Source organism: Echeneis naucrates, chromosome 13, assembly GCF_900963305.1.
Source record: "Echeneis naucrates chromosome 13, fEcheNa1.1, whole genome shotgun sequence".
Lineage (NCBI taxonomy): Eukaryota > Metazoa > Chordata > Actinopteri > Carangiformes > Echeneidae > Echeneis > Echeneis naucrates.
In genome coordinates this window covers 9,266,796-9,283,933 of record NC_042523.1, presented here as the reverse complement: position 1 = coordinate 9,283,933, position 17,138 = coordinate 9,266,796, and the positions used below count along the sequence as shown (strand labels likewise).

At 40.4% G+C, this 17,138-nt stretch overlaps 1 protein-coding gene across 7 annotated transcripts; it reads right to left on the bottom strand.

Moving 5' to 3' along the window:
• Positions 1-276: 276 nt before the first annotated feature.
• c2cd3 (C2 domain containing 3 centriole elongation regulator) lies at positions 277-17,138 on the bottom strand. 7 transcript variants are annotated; one of them, XM_029518148.1, is made up of 34 exons: positions 16,956-17,138; positions 15,357-15,626; positions 15,113-15,270; positions 14,576-14,754; positions 14,309-14,475; positions 14,077-14,209; positions 13,027-13,179; positions 12,790-12,934; positions 12,587-12,696; positions 11,544-11,747; positions 11,341-11,456; positions 11,103-11,221; positions 10,653-10,784; positions 10,105-10,560; positions 9,844-9,995; positions 9,226-9,469; positions 8,933-9,113; positions 8,661-8,844; positions 8,323-8,495; positions 8,101-8,236; positions 7,607-7,872; positions 7,334-7,414; positions 6,588-7,199; positions 6,169-6,510; positions 5,952-6,093; positions 5,684-5,748; positions 5,392-5,597; positions 5,186-5,316; positions 4,941-5,090; positions 4,659-4,852; positions 3,326-4,091; positions 2,440-2,548; positions 1,504-1,579; positions 632-1,421 (listed from the first exon to the last, which is right to left on the bottom strand). In XM_029518148.1, exons 1-33 carry the CDS (start codon positions 17,005-17,007, stop codon positions 1,520-1,522), a joined length of 6,588 nt encoding a protein of 2,195 aa, XP_029374008.1. In that variant the 5' UTR covers positions 17,008-17,138; the 3' UTR covers positions 632-1,421; positions 1,504-1,519. The 7 variants fall into 7 exon arrangements, with proteins under 7 accessions (XP_029374003.1, XP_029374006.1, XP_029374005.1 ...); XM_029518143.1 differs by lacking the exons at positions 632-1,421; positions 1,504-1,579 and adding an exon at positions 277-574; XM_029518146.1 differs by lacking the exons at positions 632-1,421; positions 1,504-1,579 and adding an exon at positions 277-553.

Below are 17,138 nucleotides of genomic sequence, written 5' to 3'. Positions count from 1 at the left end.
ACTCGCACCTCAGTGTATTTCTGAACCATCAGGCCAACAAAGAAAAATGTGCATGAGTCAAATGAAGCACAGGTTCAGACAGTCTGGCAGTAAAACTTGACTTAGCCTAAAGGCATGTTCCAAGAAACAGGTTCAGGTATCACACGAGACAATATAGAACATATACAGTACAGTAACAGTCAAAAGCTCTCCTATGGAGTGAAAATGAGAAGGAACGTTGGTCCATACTTTTGACTCTTACTGTACACCATCATGAAAACTGATTCAAAGTTTAAAACAGTATCCTGGGAATATTTATTTATAAAATTACAAAATGATACATTTTATTTACATGATCTTTTCACATTCTTAAACCACTGAGCTGAAAAAAGGTGGATCTCAAACGTCAAATGTCAGCAAACTGAACCAGCAGAAACTAATTACTCTCATCAAAGTGAGCTGCAAATATTTTTGCTATTCTTTCAGTCTCTTTCTTCATGGATGATGGTGACATGGTGGGACGCTGTGGTGGAGCTCTGCGACGAGGGAAGCTGTCAACAGGAGGGATGTGACCCTGGAGAGATGATAGACACATCTGGAGCTATGAACTATGGCTGTCAAAAACAGGGGGGAAATAAATACCGAAGAATGTACTAAGAAAACAGACTTACAAGGTGTGACTCTTATCAAGGAGGTGGACAAGTTAATCAATAATAAAAAAAAACAAGAGACAACAGAGTCACCACTAATATGACTTTCTTTGTGTAGTCACTGATGTTCCTGGAAAGACTGCCAAACAGGCGTGCCAGGCTGTAGTATACAGTGTACAGTCTTCACAGGAACACACTTCCCCTTTGCCTGTAGCATGCTGAGCTGTCCCCACACCCTCTTTCAAATAGGATCCAATAATACAGTGTGACGCAGCTGACTTGAACTCAGCCAGTTCAACTGTCACACATGGGACACGTGTTGCAGACCACTTTGCAACAAACCCTGCAGAATGTGGACAAACCATAAATCTGACATGTCTAGGTTCAGTGAAGTTGTTTTCTTTGGCAATGTACAACATAATTTGCAGTCAACTGCCACATTGCGTGAACATTTTATAGGTACACTACCAGTCAAAAAATTTGGATATACTTGGACTCAGGAAAGTGTGTCCAATCTTTTGACTGGTAGCGTACAGCAATTAAAAACAATATTAAGAACAGCTGGTGCTGCAATTATGAACTCCATATATCATGATTTAATAAGCATTTAATATTTATTGATATGATATTCATGTTAGTCATGTTTTTTCTGTTTGCCAGTGATCAGCCCTGACTCACTGTGAAGGATGGGGTCAATATTTAGGGGAAAGGAGAGTCTTTTGTTCTTGGAGTTAATCGGCCACCTCAGACCAGCTTCAGTTACATCACAGCAGTGTCTCTGAAAAGACTGAGCTGAAGGTGACAGATGAAATTTAAACACATTGCTCTTGAGCTTGTGGCAATGAATGAAATGAATGAACATCATCTCTCTTACATGGCTCTGTGAGGTCTCAGGTCCGGATCTCCCCATAAGCATGTTCAAGGGATTGAGCAACAAAATACCAGTGATACTGCATGAATCAAACAAGTCTGGTCAAAAAGTTTAACATGTAGACACTTTGTTTTGGTTTTATGGGGCTGCATAGAAGATGTGGATGTTTGAAATGTCTTTAATGTCTATTGCGTTTCTTTTCTGGTTTGATATGGACAAGCGCTTTTGTGATCCACATTAAAAAAAGCAACATTACACTATAGAGGAGGGGAGGGGAAAAGTCCTTAAACACTTTTGAATGCTGAGTGGACAGAAGAAAAGCTTCAGACAGAAAAATAATTCACTCTTGTTGGCATGTGATCAGTCATCCAGTGTTGGCAGGTTGTCTTCTGATTCACTTAAGTTAACTCAATCAACATCCATAATTTAAACCTTATGTATTTGTAGCGCAAGGGGCACATATGTCTGTTGATGAATAAAACACATTTCTCTTTGAGAGAACTTTTCAAAAGGGCCATTTTTCAAATTGTGCAGTAACGAACAGTTTACATCTGAAATATTTGCTTTGTATAAATTGGATTATGTAACAGTGTTGGGACTTTAACCTGCCAATGCTGCAGGAGTGAGAGTTAAATTACAGTGAAGTTAAGTTGGTACATATTGTCACTGTTCATAACTGGTCTCTGCCTAATGTGTATCATGTGCAATGCGATCTATTCCGTAACACGATGCATGGCAGTTGGGGGAATGTTAGGGTTGATTAACCATTTGACAAAATGGGTTGTCAATGGGTAAACTCAAATAGGAAGGCATAGATAAAATGTCTTGATATAAGTCATATAAAGATATTCAAATATCCAGTCAGGCAGGTGTGAAAAATAAAAGAGGTGGAGAGAGGGAGTGTAAATGCCAGAAGCAGAATTGGTGACAAATACTCACTGGGTCACTGGACAACTGGGAGAAGGAAGGAGCTAATTTTATGGCTCTCATTGAAGCCTCCAGTTGGTGAGAGGGGAGGAAGAAATTAGGGACCATCGCAGGGACACAGCTTAGTGCAATAGGTTAAAAAAATACATACAGTACGTGGAAAGCAACATATTGACCAATTAAGATCAAGAGTACATGAGAAGAAACTGTTAAATGAAAAAACAAAAAAAAAAAACAAAAACAAAAAAAACAAACAACCAACCAACCAAAAAAAAAAAAAAAAAAAAAAAAAAGAGACAATTTTCACAATTTTAAAAACAGAATCTGTGTATTGTTTTCTGTATGTATCAGCGTTGCAAAAACCTTTCATTTTCGATTTTCAGATTTTTATCCAACCCATAGTACAACTAGGAAGGTGTGATCGATCAGATTCATTCTGCAGGTGACCTGCCCCCCAGTAGCCCTGATGGGTGCATCATGGGGAACTAGGGCAGCTTCTCTAAGATGTTTAGAACAGCCTACATGCCAAAAATCCCCCCAAAAATTGAAAAACAAAGGGCAATAAATTGTTTTATCAAACTTCATAGGTACTACATATCTAAACTTAATACTGGTTTACTGTTCTCACTCCACAAAGGACATATTTTTATAAAAAATTTTTTTAACATATGTTTTCTAAGTATAGTTTCGCCCGTATCATCATTTTGGATGATCTAGTTTATCGTGCTGTTAATTTGGCTTTTACAGAGTTACTTCTGTTATTTGGTTCAACCTCAGTGATATAAATATACTAAATGAAATACAATAGCAGCACAAACTCCACATGCTAATTGTCATGATCTCATTAAAAACTAATGTGACTGACAGAAACTTGTCGATGAATACTCATTAAGGATACATTTGGGGCTCTGAATCTTGACTATCCAGTGAAGCATCAGGGGTATCTGCGGTGTGCTGTACCATGGCTGATGGACTGGTGTCATTTGAACCCTTGTTGGAGGGGTGAGGCTCTTCTCTTTGTCTCCGATCTGAAGCTTGCAGTGTCGTCTCATCACCTTCCTCTGTGTTTGAAGTGTCTCCAGCTGATCCATCACAACTGCTTCTCTCTTTCTGTCTTGTACATTCATGTTCCCTAACGGAGGCACAACTTTCTAGATTCTCCCTCTTCTTATCCTCATCTTGGCTCAGGTCTGCCTCCTCTGCTGGCTCCAGACTCTCTAAAGCAACCATGTCAGGGTCTGACAAGATGCTGGTCCAAGGGCTGGTTTTATCAGTTAAAGAGGTCACCTCATTTAGATGCCTTGGCTTCACAACAACCTCCTCATAATCTTCATCTTCCTCTCTGTCATCCTTACTTCCATCATCACACCTGCAGTCTGTCCCATCTTGATCCTCATCTGTTCTTTCTTCATTTTCTTCTTCGGATTCAGTAGCTTTGCCTTTTTGTCTATGATTTTTTTCCTCAGCTTCAGAGTCTGCATGGTCTTCAGACATCTGAGGAAGAGGTGACGGTAGAGTGGACATATCTTCTGTGGAAGAAATCGAAGCTCTACGTGAACAGGAGATACTCTCTGGGATAGTTTGAGGGTTGTTGTCTCCAACTTCTGAAGTTGTGCTGCTCTGAGAGTTGGAAGGAATCGTTTCTAGGTGGTGTCCCCGCAGCCCTGTGAGATGTGGGATATTCCCCAAATTACTAATATAATACTGACGGTCAAGGAAATAAACAGCAAATATAACGATTAATTTTAAAGTTATTAAAATTTATATTTCACAACCTGTGAAACTGTTTACACAATAGTTCGATCAACTATAGTATATTAGTCTATGAATTATTGCAGCCGAATAATGATAAATGAAATGAGCAAATGATCAGCAGATGAATTGATTCTAAAAATAAAACAGCAGGGGCAGTAATGCAGCGCTTCAGCACCAGTCCTCTGGAGGACCAGTGATACCTCCTTTTATGGTAGAAGTAGTTTGCAAGTTACACAACTGTGTCCATATGAACTCATTAACTGGCAAGGCAGGGTGAAGTTTACATGCTAAGAAATATTTATAATTGAATTAATGTTTTGAAAATAAATCGATTGTCCATCAAGCCAATTTTAAATCCTCAATTGATATACCAACTTAATAATATTAATGGAAAAAATATTACTGTATTTGACATTCGCTGCTGGTAGCTCTAGATCAATAAATTAAACACACACTTTCACGGACAGGCAGCTCACCACTAATAATATTATTCGCCTCTCCAACTAACTGGTTGGACTTGAGCAGAAGCTGAGTAGTGTCTCTGTCAGACTCCCTGTCTTCCTCTTGTTTGGTGTCCTGATAGTCGTGCTCAGTCACAGATGGAAAAGTCGGAGTGGAAAGTTTACGGCTGAAATATCTCTGAATATTGTCAAGCTCGCTTAGTTTCTTCCTGTGAAAACAAATGATCCGAATCAAAACTTCCACAAGTAAATACAAATGCAAATAATTACCCGATGATATGGGTCTGTTTATGATACCTGAGTGCTGAAAACAGGAACGAGCTGGAGGGATTGAGGTCACTTGCGCTGCTGTTGCAGACAGACTGAGTGTGTGCTGCTGTTTGCTCCTGCAGATACTGGTGATAAAGACGCACTTTGTCCATGTGCTCAAAATGACGGTCACTGTCACTGCACCATAAGAGTTTGTAAGTCAACAATTAAACCCAGTCATGGACAGCTTATGAATACATTTTAATTGAATTTTTAATTTGAACTTCATTAACCTTTCAGAGAACATCCTGTCTGTGTTGTCAGGGGATGAGATCTTTTGCTCAGGGTAGCGGCTGATGTGAGAGGGGAAGCTACTGTAGGTGGCTGTAGTATGATAACTAACAGGAAGAGCCTGAAATAAAGCCTGTTCATCAAACACAATCACATTTTTAATCAGAGTGTTTTTGATGGTATTTTTCCTGAAAGATTTTCGACTCACTGGTGAAGCTTTTGCTGATTCTTCATTCGCAGTTTTTCTCTGTCCTCTGAGGTCTTGTACTCCCTTCAGTGGAGTTACAGACACTTTAAGCTGGCCATGACACTGGCCACTGAAATCAGTGATGTTGTACCATCCACACACTGACTGGAACCCACAAAGTAAAGGGGACAGGTCTACTGAGGCAAACCCAAGCACCCTCTCCATTTCTATGGAAGCAAAATAATTATACTAGATGAGTAACTGCATCATAACAGATCAGTGTAACACCATGAATTGAAGCTGTCTTCTGTACCTCCTTTGTGCCAGACTTTGAACACGAGAGATTGTTGTGGATCAACAAGTAGCTGCTTTGGAAGCCTGAAAATATAAAAGAAAACATCAGACTTATGTATAGAGCAGAGGTTTCCAAGGAGCCACTCGTTTGAATCAGGTGTGGTGGAGCAGGAAACATCTAAAACATGCAGAACAGTAGCTCTCCAGGACCAGAGTTGGAGACCCCTGGTTTAGCATGATTCACCCATCTTGAATGTTTTCATTGAAAATGCATTGTATACATTGACCTGCACTCATGTTGATGATCCCACACAGGGCAGTGAGTATGGGCCATAACAGCTGTAGACACTGGCTCAGCAGAATCAGCAGTGACATACGAAACACAGCAGCATGGTGTCCCTTCACTGCGCTCTACCAGAGGACAGCCTGCTAGAGAAGGATATTTTACTTCATGTAAAATCAGAACAAAAAAAAAAAAAAAAGAAATTTCAAATCATCTATTACTTTTCAGATTCAGATGCATGGCCTGGTCCACGGTGACAGTAACAGGAAAAGATTCATCCATGCTCATTTCTTTCTCTTGCACGGACGTGATGTCTGGAGTGGTTCTAGAGGATTTATTCCTCTGTCTGCTTGGTGTACATGTCATAGATGTACTGGGCAAGGGCAGTCGATCTGTGGTTTTTTCCTCTGCTGATAAGAGTTCCTCCTGGCTGTCAGAGTCCACCTGGGTGTAAGCTCCAGCAGTGGCCTCACTAGAGACAGAGGCCGATTTTAGGGTGATGTGCACCCTGAGAGCAGCCCCTTGAAGATCAGCTGCAGAACGCCTGAACAGTGGGTACACCCCTGTGAAACCACAAAACTATGATTAACACAACAAATAATATTATACCAGTTAAATTACACACACAACAATTTCTCACCGCTGACAATCGGCTTCTCCTTATGCTTCTTTACAAGAGAGATCAGATCAATAAATGCTGAGCCAACCAGACGGTCTGTGTCAGTGGGTCTTCTGGCTTTGTCCTTCTTGAATGCCACCCATACCTGCACCTCGAGCCGCTCTTCTCGTAGATACCACATTAAAGGTTGAGTCCTTCTCAACTCCAAAGTTCTACTTCCTTCAAAACTTACTGTGGCCTGGCTGTCCGTCTCACCTTCAGTGAGAGATGGGTGTTTCATCTGAGAGCAGAAGGCTTCCTGGTCATAAAACTTGTACCGGAAATAGCAATAAGTGGAGCGCTGAAGCTCACTGTGGCCTGGAAGAAGCAAACAGTGGACTGGTATCCATGCTCTAGGCATTGAAAAAGTCAGATAGAGTTTCTTTCTGCTGTCTTCCCATGCTTCATCATCCTGAATTTCATATCCATTTTGTGCCATGACCCATCCTAAACCCTGGGCAGCTTTAATGACTCTGTCTCTGTCTGAGTGGTGGGCAAATTTGATGGAGATTTCTAGACCCCCAACTAAGACGTGCTGGTGCTGAGAAGAACTTGTTTCCTGAGGCAAGTACATTCCAAACCAGCCAGAAATACCTTTGAGTTTAGAAAGAGGAAAAAAACAATCACAAAACAATCAAACAAAACAAATCAGGAAAAAATTAGATACATGAGATTTTTGTGTCAGAAAAATAGAACGTGGTCATGCCATATTCAAGAGTGTAACAAACCTGTTCTTTTATGGATGAGATCAGCTAGTGGTACCTTCACAGTGCCCAACATCACATCTTTAGGCTTGGAAACATTCATTGCTGCAACAAAAAGCACAACAGACATAACTTAGACACTAATCTGACTGTGTAGACCTGATTTGAATGCATCCTGTACAGATTAGGGCAGCATATAATTATTTTAATATTTTTTAATAAGTCAATAAATTTTTTAAATGTATTGTTTTTATTACTAAAGGTCACAGAACACAGAAGTTAAATGTTCTGTTAAACCTTTACGATTGTCTCGGTTCCAGACAGTAAGCACAGCCGAGGCCTCATCCAGCTGCTCAGCGAGGCTGCAGACTTCACCGCTGCTCCTCTGAACCAGCAGATCACAGGACACCTCCATGTGGTGGTCGAATTCAGGGCAAAACGTCCTGGCACTGATGCGGGTAGACCTCTCGCTTTCAGGTAAAAACGGGAGCTGGACCATGACATAGGTGTTTACTCCCACATTAGCAAAGTAGCTGAACCTTTCTTCTTGTTCTGCTAACAACCTGCAGCATAAGTTCAAACTCTTTTAGTTTGATGCTTTTTTGCTGAGACAGATCAATTCACATGACCTTATGAGTTAAATATCATTTCGCTGTTGTTCTCAAAACTTACAGATGACAATTTAACATCTCTTTTTTTACTGCAACATTGGTTACGCGAGTGGTAGATGTTTTAGCAGCTGCATTTCAGACAAATTTTAGATGCAAGTCATTGTGATGATAGTGATGTACCTTGCTGCTGCTTGTAGACCTGATGCTCTGTGCACCTGCACCACAAGTGTCACAACACGAGAGGCAGCTCCTCTACCAGTCTGACTTTCATGTCTTACAGGATGATTTTTGTACCTTATGCAAACATCTAGAAAGCCTGACAAGCAGAAAAAAGGTGAAAAAAATAAACATGCCAAATATACACCCATGCAATATTACAATATAATTACAATCTCCCTATACCTGAGGGCTGTGGACGATGTCCTGTCAGACTATCTGTCCTTGGAATCAGGGGTAGGGAGAACATTTGGGCCTCATTGGGATGTTGCCTGTGCATGGTGACCAGGGCACACAGCTTGGACAATGGAAGCAGACCTCTGGCAACAAGCTGATCTCTGACATTTGGATAATAATATCTGTAGGAATATGGTTATCATTAGAATAAAAAGGCATCTGTTGGGACAATAATTTTTTGAACTTGCAAGTTATTAAATAATAACAGTTTGTTAACGGCACTGATCATGCTGACAATAGGTTTTGGCAGCTCACCAAAAGACGTCAGAACTTTAGCAACCACAAACCTGCACCACACTTCAAACTTAACACCTCCTCCACTGTTTAGGCCTTGACTTGAGAGAGAGCTGAGCAGCAACCTCTGGACAGGCACTGCCTCAGGAACCAGAAGCATATGAGTCTCATTGTGGTCAAACACTGGGTCAGGTACACAAAGAGTGGTGGTGGTACGAAATGGCTTCAAGTTCACAGCTGTTGGAGATGAGACAGAGGTTAAAGCACACAGAGTAAATACTTCTCAGCTATTTTAGTATGTTTTCATAAAATCAAATGGTCTTACTGCTCTCAATGAAGTTTTGGTCTACTGCTGTCGCAGTGTCAACGTCCTGACAGGGGAAGGTGTACTGAACGTAGCAGTCAGCTTCACCCCACACTGTAGACTGCAGAGGTATTAGTCCGTTTGCCTTCTCCACACTTATCATAAAAAGGTGCTCACTCATCATTTCATCTTGTGCTACCACCTGAGTGAGAAACAAAAGGTAAATGAGATTAAATGGACTGATCCTGTCAACATTTGTTTATCATGTCCACTTCCTGGGGTTGTTTGAAAGGTGAAATCATCTTTTTTCTCACCTTCATGTGTGGATTTGGCTGGTAATCAAGCAGATGAACAGGTTTCACTTGATAAGACAAAGAGTCATAATTGCCATCCCTAGTGCGTTGGAGAGTAACTATCTGCTCTGATCCACCCATAGCCAAAACGACCCTGAGGTTCCCTTTACAACTTCCCGAGAACACATCAATGACCGGCATGTAGCAGTCCACCCCTAATACAGGGTACTGTGCCTGCAGAAGAAGATGGGAGACTTTTGGATCCCTAGAGGAGAGAAAAAAAAAGGGTTAATGGTTTCACATACAGTCTTCCCATGATAGTTCAACAGGATTTGACATTTACAATATATTCTATAGCATAGACATGCTATGCAACTCCCAGAGCGCAGTAAATGCACATACCGTAACTACTTTAAAGAAAAGCCCTTAAATCTTAAAAAACAAAAGACCAAACCTTACAGCCATTCCTGGGTACTTATTAGTTCTTGTAATGGGGCAATATCTATTAATTGCTTTCAGTGTCAGAGAACAATCTTTGATGGCCATTTAAAGACAATACAATACAATACAATACAACTGGTGATGGTGTTTTTGTTTTTTGTTTTTTTTATGTCAATCTGTCAAGTTTTCTTTACTTACCTAAATGACATGTAGAACTGGTGAAGAGGTAATTTAACAAGGCCCAGAATTCTATCCTGAGCTGAGCTTCCAGTTTTCTGCCAGACCTCAATGACCATCACATTATTTTTCATCCGCTCTAGTAGTTTAGTTGTTAAGGCCACAGGTGTTATCTAACATAAGATCAAGAAAAGGTGTTGCACGTCATTAAGATATTGTATTCACATTGCCTATAGTGGTAACTTTTAGATATGATCAAAGGACACAATCTCATGGACTAACCTGAACAAAGTTGAAACATGGGTTTGCCTTACCCCAGCTGACAACAGATCTCGCCATTTCATCACACCAAAACAGTTTACAGTTCAAGTACACATTTGGAGCCTGCATAGGCGCACAGTTGAAATTCCTTCCATCTGGTACCATTAATAAGGTATGCAGCAGGACCTCGGGATCTTCTTCCGTGTGCTGCCAAGATTTATGAGGTGATGTGAGGAAGCCAAGAGGAGGAGTGGGTTCTTTGGAGGGTTTCTGAGGACTCCAGATATTTACTCTAGAGTCTTCCAAAGAGTGAACAGGTAACCTGTCCCTGCCACTATGAACAGGTTGAGATCTGGAGCTAGTCTCTCCCCATGGACCAGTTGCAGGCTGTGAAAGTGATGTGTCTCTCCAGGCCAGCTTGCTTTTGCTTTTCCTAGATGAGAAATCTTTGCTGTTTGTTGCAAGTTCTAAGGACACCTGGAGAAAAAAAAACTTCTATAAAACACTCACAGGTACTTGGCATGCAACCATTTATCAGTTGATTAAAAAAATGTAAAAGGAATCTTTACCACAAGAGGGCCTGCCTCCGGTTTTCCACAGTTTCCTTCCAGGCTCTGTACAGGTAAGGTAACAGACTGACTTAGCAGTTTGTCCTCCAGCAGAGTACACAGTGGATGAAATGCTTTCCCAATAAGAACAGGCTACAAAAAGACATAAAACATAGTAATTCAAATTATAACAACACTGGAAAATGATTTATTTATGGTAGCTTTATTTCACACACACAATCACATTATAACTTATTAGCTTATTTTGTCAGAGATAAAAGACATTAAATAATAAAAAAAGGAAAATGAGAGTATAAACATCCATAAATCCGAAGTGGGAATAATTTTATGTTACAATGTTTGTGTTAGGGTTAGATGAATAAACAGATAAATGGCATCTCATCTCATAATAATGAAATATTATGCATTTCAACCAATTAAAGGAGTGATGTTTAGTCCAAAGTTACTTACTTTCTTCTGGCCACTGTTTCGTGAGTAAATCTTGAAAATGAGATCAGTGCGCCACCATTGTTTAATTGTTTCTGTGTTGAAGTGGACAGGAAACACGGAGTGGTGGAGGAACTTCACCTCTAAAAAACAAAATAATTATCTATGTCAGATGCAGCAGGAAAGCAGCCCAACAGACTGACAAAGGCAGTGTTTTTTAATTCACCTAGGTTTCATGAAAGCAGATTCTAGCAGACCATACCTCCTTCTGTTACTTTACTAGACACAGCTCTGGTCACATCTCCATCCCCAGTTTTATCATGATTATGTCGACTGGATGTTGATGCCATTGGGAGCATGTACTCAACAAAATAAGTGCTGAAAATAACAGACAAAGAGTCACAGGCTTTTTTTTTTAGTTGTAACATTGATATTTTACAGATCAATGCTCATTGTTTTACCTACCACTTTTTGTCTGTTAATGGCCGAGGAGGTTTCCCTTTACTAGAGGTGTTTCTGGGTGTGAGGGATGTGCTGCCTGTAGGTACAGTCAGGGAAGTGATGGTCACTCTCACCACTCGGATTGAACTGAGCAAAGTCAACTGCTCTGTGCTCAGGCCAGGAGGAATATCACCAGCATCTGGAGAGCGCTGATGCTCTGAGTTTGGACTGCTCATGGATAAAATATGACAAATAACAACATAAAAAAATGTCATGGTTTATATTTTTGTATATATTAGGGATGCACAATATTATCAGCATGTTATCAGTATTGGCCAAAACTATTGCACATTGGTCATTTTGCGGATATACTCTGATTTTAAAAGCTGATCAAATAAAAATCTGTTGCTTCCTTGAAAATACAAACTCGACATCATGTTCATCATGTTGAATGTATGGACGACCTGACTAGTGCAACATGATCATGATGATGTCATACACGCCTCCCTGCGGTCAAGGAAAAGGGAGGTCAAATTGTCTAGGGACATTTTTCAGTGTCAGAAATACATTTTTAAATTTAAATTTAAGCAGCAGTCTGTTAGGAAAATGCAGCCTACTAATCAATAATACCATCTATTGACAAATAGCACATTATAATTTCATTTATGTTGAACTGATGTACAGTTATACAAATTACTTCTCTGAACAGGGGTTCCCTGGTTTCCCTGGTCAGGGGTAATGATATGATTCTTTAGAAAGAGCATCATCAGTGTGTTTTAAGTAGGATAGGAATTACATATCTTACTACTTAAGTGTAAAAACTATTGTAATAAATGTCATAATAACATTTACCATCATGTAAGTTAAATGTTTTGTAAGTTTTGTTAGCATAAGCAATACTTACTCACATAGTTTTAAGCTTTAAATGGTTTTGCAGGCATTTGCCAGTTGGCCAACAGGGGGGAAAACATTGGTATTGGTTTTCGGCCAAATCAGTTGTAAAATATCTGCCTATTGGATGTCACACACAGTTTTTTTTTGAAGAATACACCTGTAAAAACTCCTACCCTTTACTAATCTTGGGTACAGAGCACATCAAGTGTTGGCTTGGCTGTTTTTTATCTGAGGACAGGGTTCCTTCCTCTGCCTGTGAGTCAGCTGGTCTGGTATCTGGCATCTGAAAGAAGATAACAATGCCTTTGTTCGCAACTCGAGCTCCATCATCTGACAGTGACATATGAAAGGTTTTTTTTTTTTTTTTTTTACTTACAGGAGTTTTATAGAACAAATTTTCCAGCAAGCTCTGATCATATTGTGGATCACTGAGCTCACTGTCATCACAAACACTGCTGTTGCCAGACAGAGATTCAGGGGAAAAGTCATCACCATTCCGGACAGGTGGAGATGTACTTAAGCTTAAAACAAAAAGATAAAGGGAATATATAAAAAAACCAAACCCACTACTTCAACTGTTGTCACATTTGGAAGTAAATGCACATAAATGTACCTGCCAAAGAGAAGATCCACGGCTCTGTTGTCCATATCAGCGACACAGTCTAAGCCAGAGTCTGAGACTACAGCACCATCCTCACAGTGTTCAAGAATGGAATCACTATGTAGAATATTTTGAAGAAACTTGGCAGAAGGAGAAGGCAAAGGCCTGCCAACAAAAAAATGTTACACTTCATTCATTCATCTTCAACCGCTTTATCCATTTCTGGGTCGCAGGGTACTGGAGCCAGTCCCAGTTCACACTGGATGAGGGGCAGGGTACACCCTGGACAGGTCACCAGTCCACAGGGCCAACACGCAGAGACAGACAGAGACCAACAACCACTCACATTCACACTCAGACCTACGGACAATTTAGAGTCACCAATTATCCCAAACATGATAACTTTGGATGGTGGGAGGAAACCCACGCAGACACATGCAAACTCCACACAGAGAAGCCCCAGGCCCGGGAACCGAATCCGCAGCTTTCTTACTGTGGGGCAACAGCGCTAACCACTATGCCGCCGCACTGCCCAGAAGTTTGACACCGTCCAAGTTAAAACTCATATTACTCCTTTAAACCTTATATTTAATCTCATACTCCCCGTTCACTGAGTTTAGGCCTCACGTCCCTCTCCAACATTAAAAAAATCTGCTGCTTATATAGTCTTTTCCTATCAGTACTCCTTATTCTGGAAGAAATTTTTCTCTTGTAAGTCTTACCTTCAGAATTTGTACAATATACTTTTATCACCAGCAAGTTGGCCTTTCGTATTGCTATCACATGGCATTACTGGAGCGTTCTGCCTCTCACTGCTACAAGTGCCTGTTCATGATGGGAATTGCTAGGTTTCTGTAATCAATATTATGAAGACTAGACTTGATCAGTATAAGAAATGTCTTGAAATTATTTTTGTCGCAATTGGGCACTGTAGACTAGAAATAAACTGACTTAGGTGTGAATTGCATCAAGTTGTGAAAATCAATGCAATTTTTAATGCAATGCTAATTTTGAATTCATTCCTTCATTCGTTTGTTTATTTATTTTACAAACTTTACTAACCTGGAAGTTGGTATGATGTTGTCCTTAGGGAGAGGTAGAGGGGTATCTTTCAGAGGAGGGGCAAAATTCATGTCACACGTCAAAGCTGATACCACCATAGCATCTCTGAGCTTGTTCCCACGCTCTAAAATGACTGAAGTGAAAAAATGTGAAATGTTTGTTTAGAAACTGTATAAAGTGTGCATTTGTATTTATATACACTTGGCAGGGGTGTAGTCATGCAACAACCAACCTGAGAAAATATCATTGGTTGTCTGCCCACAAGGCTCCTGATTTGAAGGGTTCACAGCTGTTTGACAGTTTTGAGATCTGCTTATTGCTGGCATCTGATTCTCCAGTGATCCTTCTTTCCCTTCTGAGCATTTCTGGGCATTTTGGAAATATAAGTGGTCTTTTCCCCTGAAAACATTACAACCATACATGCATCATCATTCTCTGATCTCAAATTATAAGGCATCACAAGGTATTTAATTATCAAAGGCAATGAAATGACATCAACCTTGGAGTGTTCCCACTGCTGCTCTCAAATGATTCTTTCCCACTGACTGCTGAGGGTGATCTGAGCTTTGATTGCTCAGTTAATCTGACAGGTTGTGGTACTTCCAGACCGATATCTGTGACGGGACCTGAGCTGCTGCTGTCATAGGCTTCAGTCAGAGGCTCCAAACTAAGTGAAACCTGGTAGCGAAAGAGGAATTTTGAGTGCCAACAACACAATGGTTATATCAATATATTGCTACGAATATGCACGGTTATGTGCTAAATTTACAACACCTTGTACAAATATTAAAATGTAGTAAAAGGCACTGAGAATACATATTCAGATTTTGCACCATGCCCCTGTTCATATCCTGCCTACCCGCAGTTTGCATGCTTGTCCCAAATTAGCATTGCTTCCAGATTGAGGACACTTTCATCTTCATTACCTCAGCTGCAAAGCTAAAGCTAAATTACATATGGCTGCATGGTTTGGCATAGGTTGCTTTATTCCACAAAAGCTGTTTGCAGGTTGTTATAAATCTGTGTCTGCACTCACCTGTAGCTCCCCAAGTTTTTCAGATGTTGGAGATACGAGAGTATAAAATCCACTAATAGGGTGTGACATGGAGAGATGGGATATTCCTGTGACCTGTGCCCGTGCGATTGGCAAATGATCTGATTTTGTCAGAAGTTCAAGGATCAATGAGCCCATATCTATTCATAGAGGACAGATATATTGCAGATGTCAAAATATATCTTTCAGAATAGCCAACTCAAACATATTTTAGTCTTTTTGTTACCCGTAAGATATGAGGTGAACTGCTTTGGCCCACAACGGATAGCAAACCGAGTTGTGGTCTTGATGACATTCTGTGAGAGCTTTGAGCTGTCTCTTGGAAAGAAGTGTGTGCCATTGGATGACTCTCCCCACCAGCGAAGCCTGACAAGCGTTGCAGCTGGAGGTTTGTGGACTGTCCATAGTATTCGGTTTATCGTCAACCGCAGAAAGCATCTCAGTTGGCCCTCGACCAGAGGAGGGAGGCTGGTCGAGGGGGACACATCACTGCAGACTAGAAAAGAGTGAGAACGCATAGGCAATGTAAAAAGTTACAATATAATAGAGCAAGGTAAGAGTGATATTACCTGCAGGTTTGGCTCAGTATTTTCTGTACAAGGCCTGGGAAATATTTTTGATATTGTGTATTGACATGCTAAAAAAAAATATAGTGACATAATTTCAACATGTCTAAAGTAATGATGTTAATGATGAAAAACTAGCAAAGTGAGTTACTAAAAGGTGGAAGTTCTCCCACAGTGTTAGGAGGTTCAGGAGCTGGCAGGAATCATATTTAGTTTGTTAAGACTAATTTGTCTCCATGTGAACTACAATTCTGGTAATCAAGAATGGAAAAGATGGCAATAGATTGTGGCACCAAGGAAACAACAGTGACTCTTAAAGAAACACAAAATGTTGATTACAGAGTTGCCAAAGATCTGTGTTGAAGAGGAGAGACGCAGCTGGATGACACTGCCTGGGCTTTGAAAGAGCATTGTAAGGAGCCTTCAAAATCCTCCACTTGAGTACTAATAATCAAAGGCTATTTCTAACAACCACCTCTAATCATGTTATTCCATGTCAAATTCCATGTCCATGCCATCCTTCTCTTCTTATTTTATGTAAAAAAATTGAATACCATAGATTGAAGCCAAAAAGGTAGAGTGTGATATCATTAGGGACCTGATGTGGCCTTCTACACTTTGTTCATCCTGGGATGCTTTTCATGGCAATTATCCGAGTTAACGGAGGCTTTCTGTCAACTTGAACAGTTCGAGCCACTCTCTGACCTCTATCATCACCAACACTGCTGCTGCCAAAATTAGCAATGTGACAATCACAAAACCAGACCATCTGTCATGGTCGTTACTGAGATCACATTTTTCCTTCACATTTATTATTACTGTGAGCATCAAATGGAGGTTATGAACTGCATACATCTGTGTATTATACTGCTGCCGTTACAGCCTGTACCATTTCAGATACAGGTGTTCCGAATAAAGTGTTTGCTTTCTTTTCTTTTTAATAAAGTAACTTGAACTTATTTAATTAAAAAACCGAAGTTAAAGGCAGTCTTTCAAAAACGATTTCTTTATAACATCATGGAGGTTATACGTTTTTGGCATCTTTGAGCAAAAACCACAAAGTGACTCATAGCGTGAACAGTATTAAAAATAAGACGCGCAAATAATGACGAATAAAACCCAAAAAAGCTGCACAGAGCGAGATAGAGAGAGTTGGTTTTCTGAAACACACGACTGAATAAACAACAAACACACACACGGCATTGACAGCTACTTATCAACATTAGCATTAGCGGCTAGCTGGGCTAGCAGCAGTTTACCTTTCTTTTTGCTGCTTCCAGCTTTGAGCACTCTCTGTTTTCTGCTCTTCATCCCTCAGTCAACACGGGCGGTGAAAGGCCGAGACCAAACTGTGTCTGAACCGTCAGCAGACATTATTTTATCCCACTCAGGCTAACTGGCAATCCGTTTAAAGGAGCTGCTTGGGCTTCACACGGAAGCAC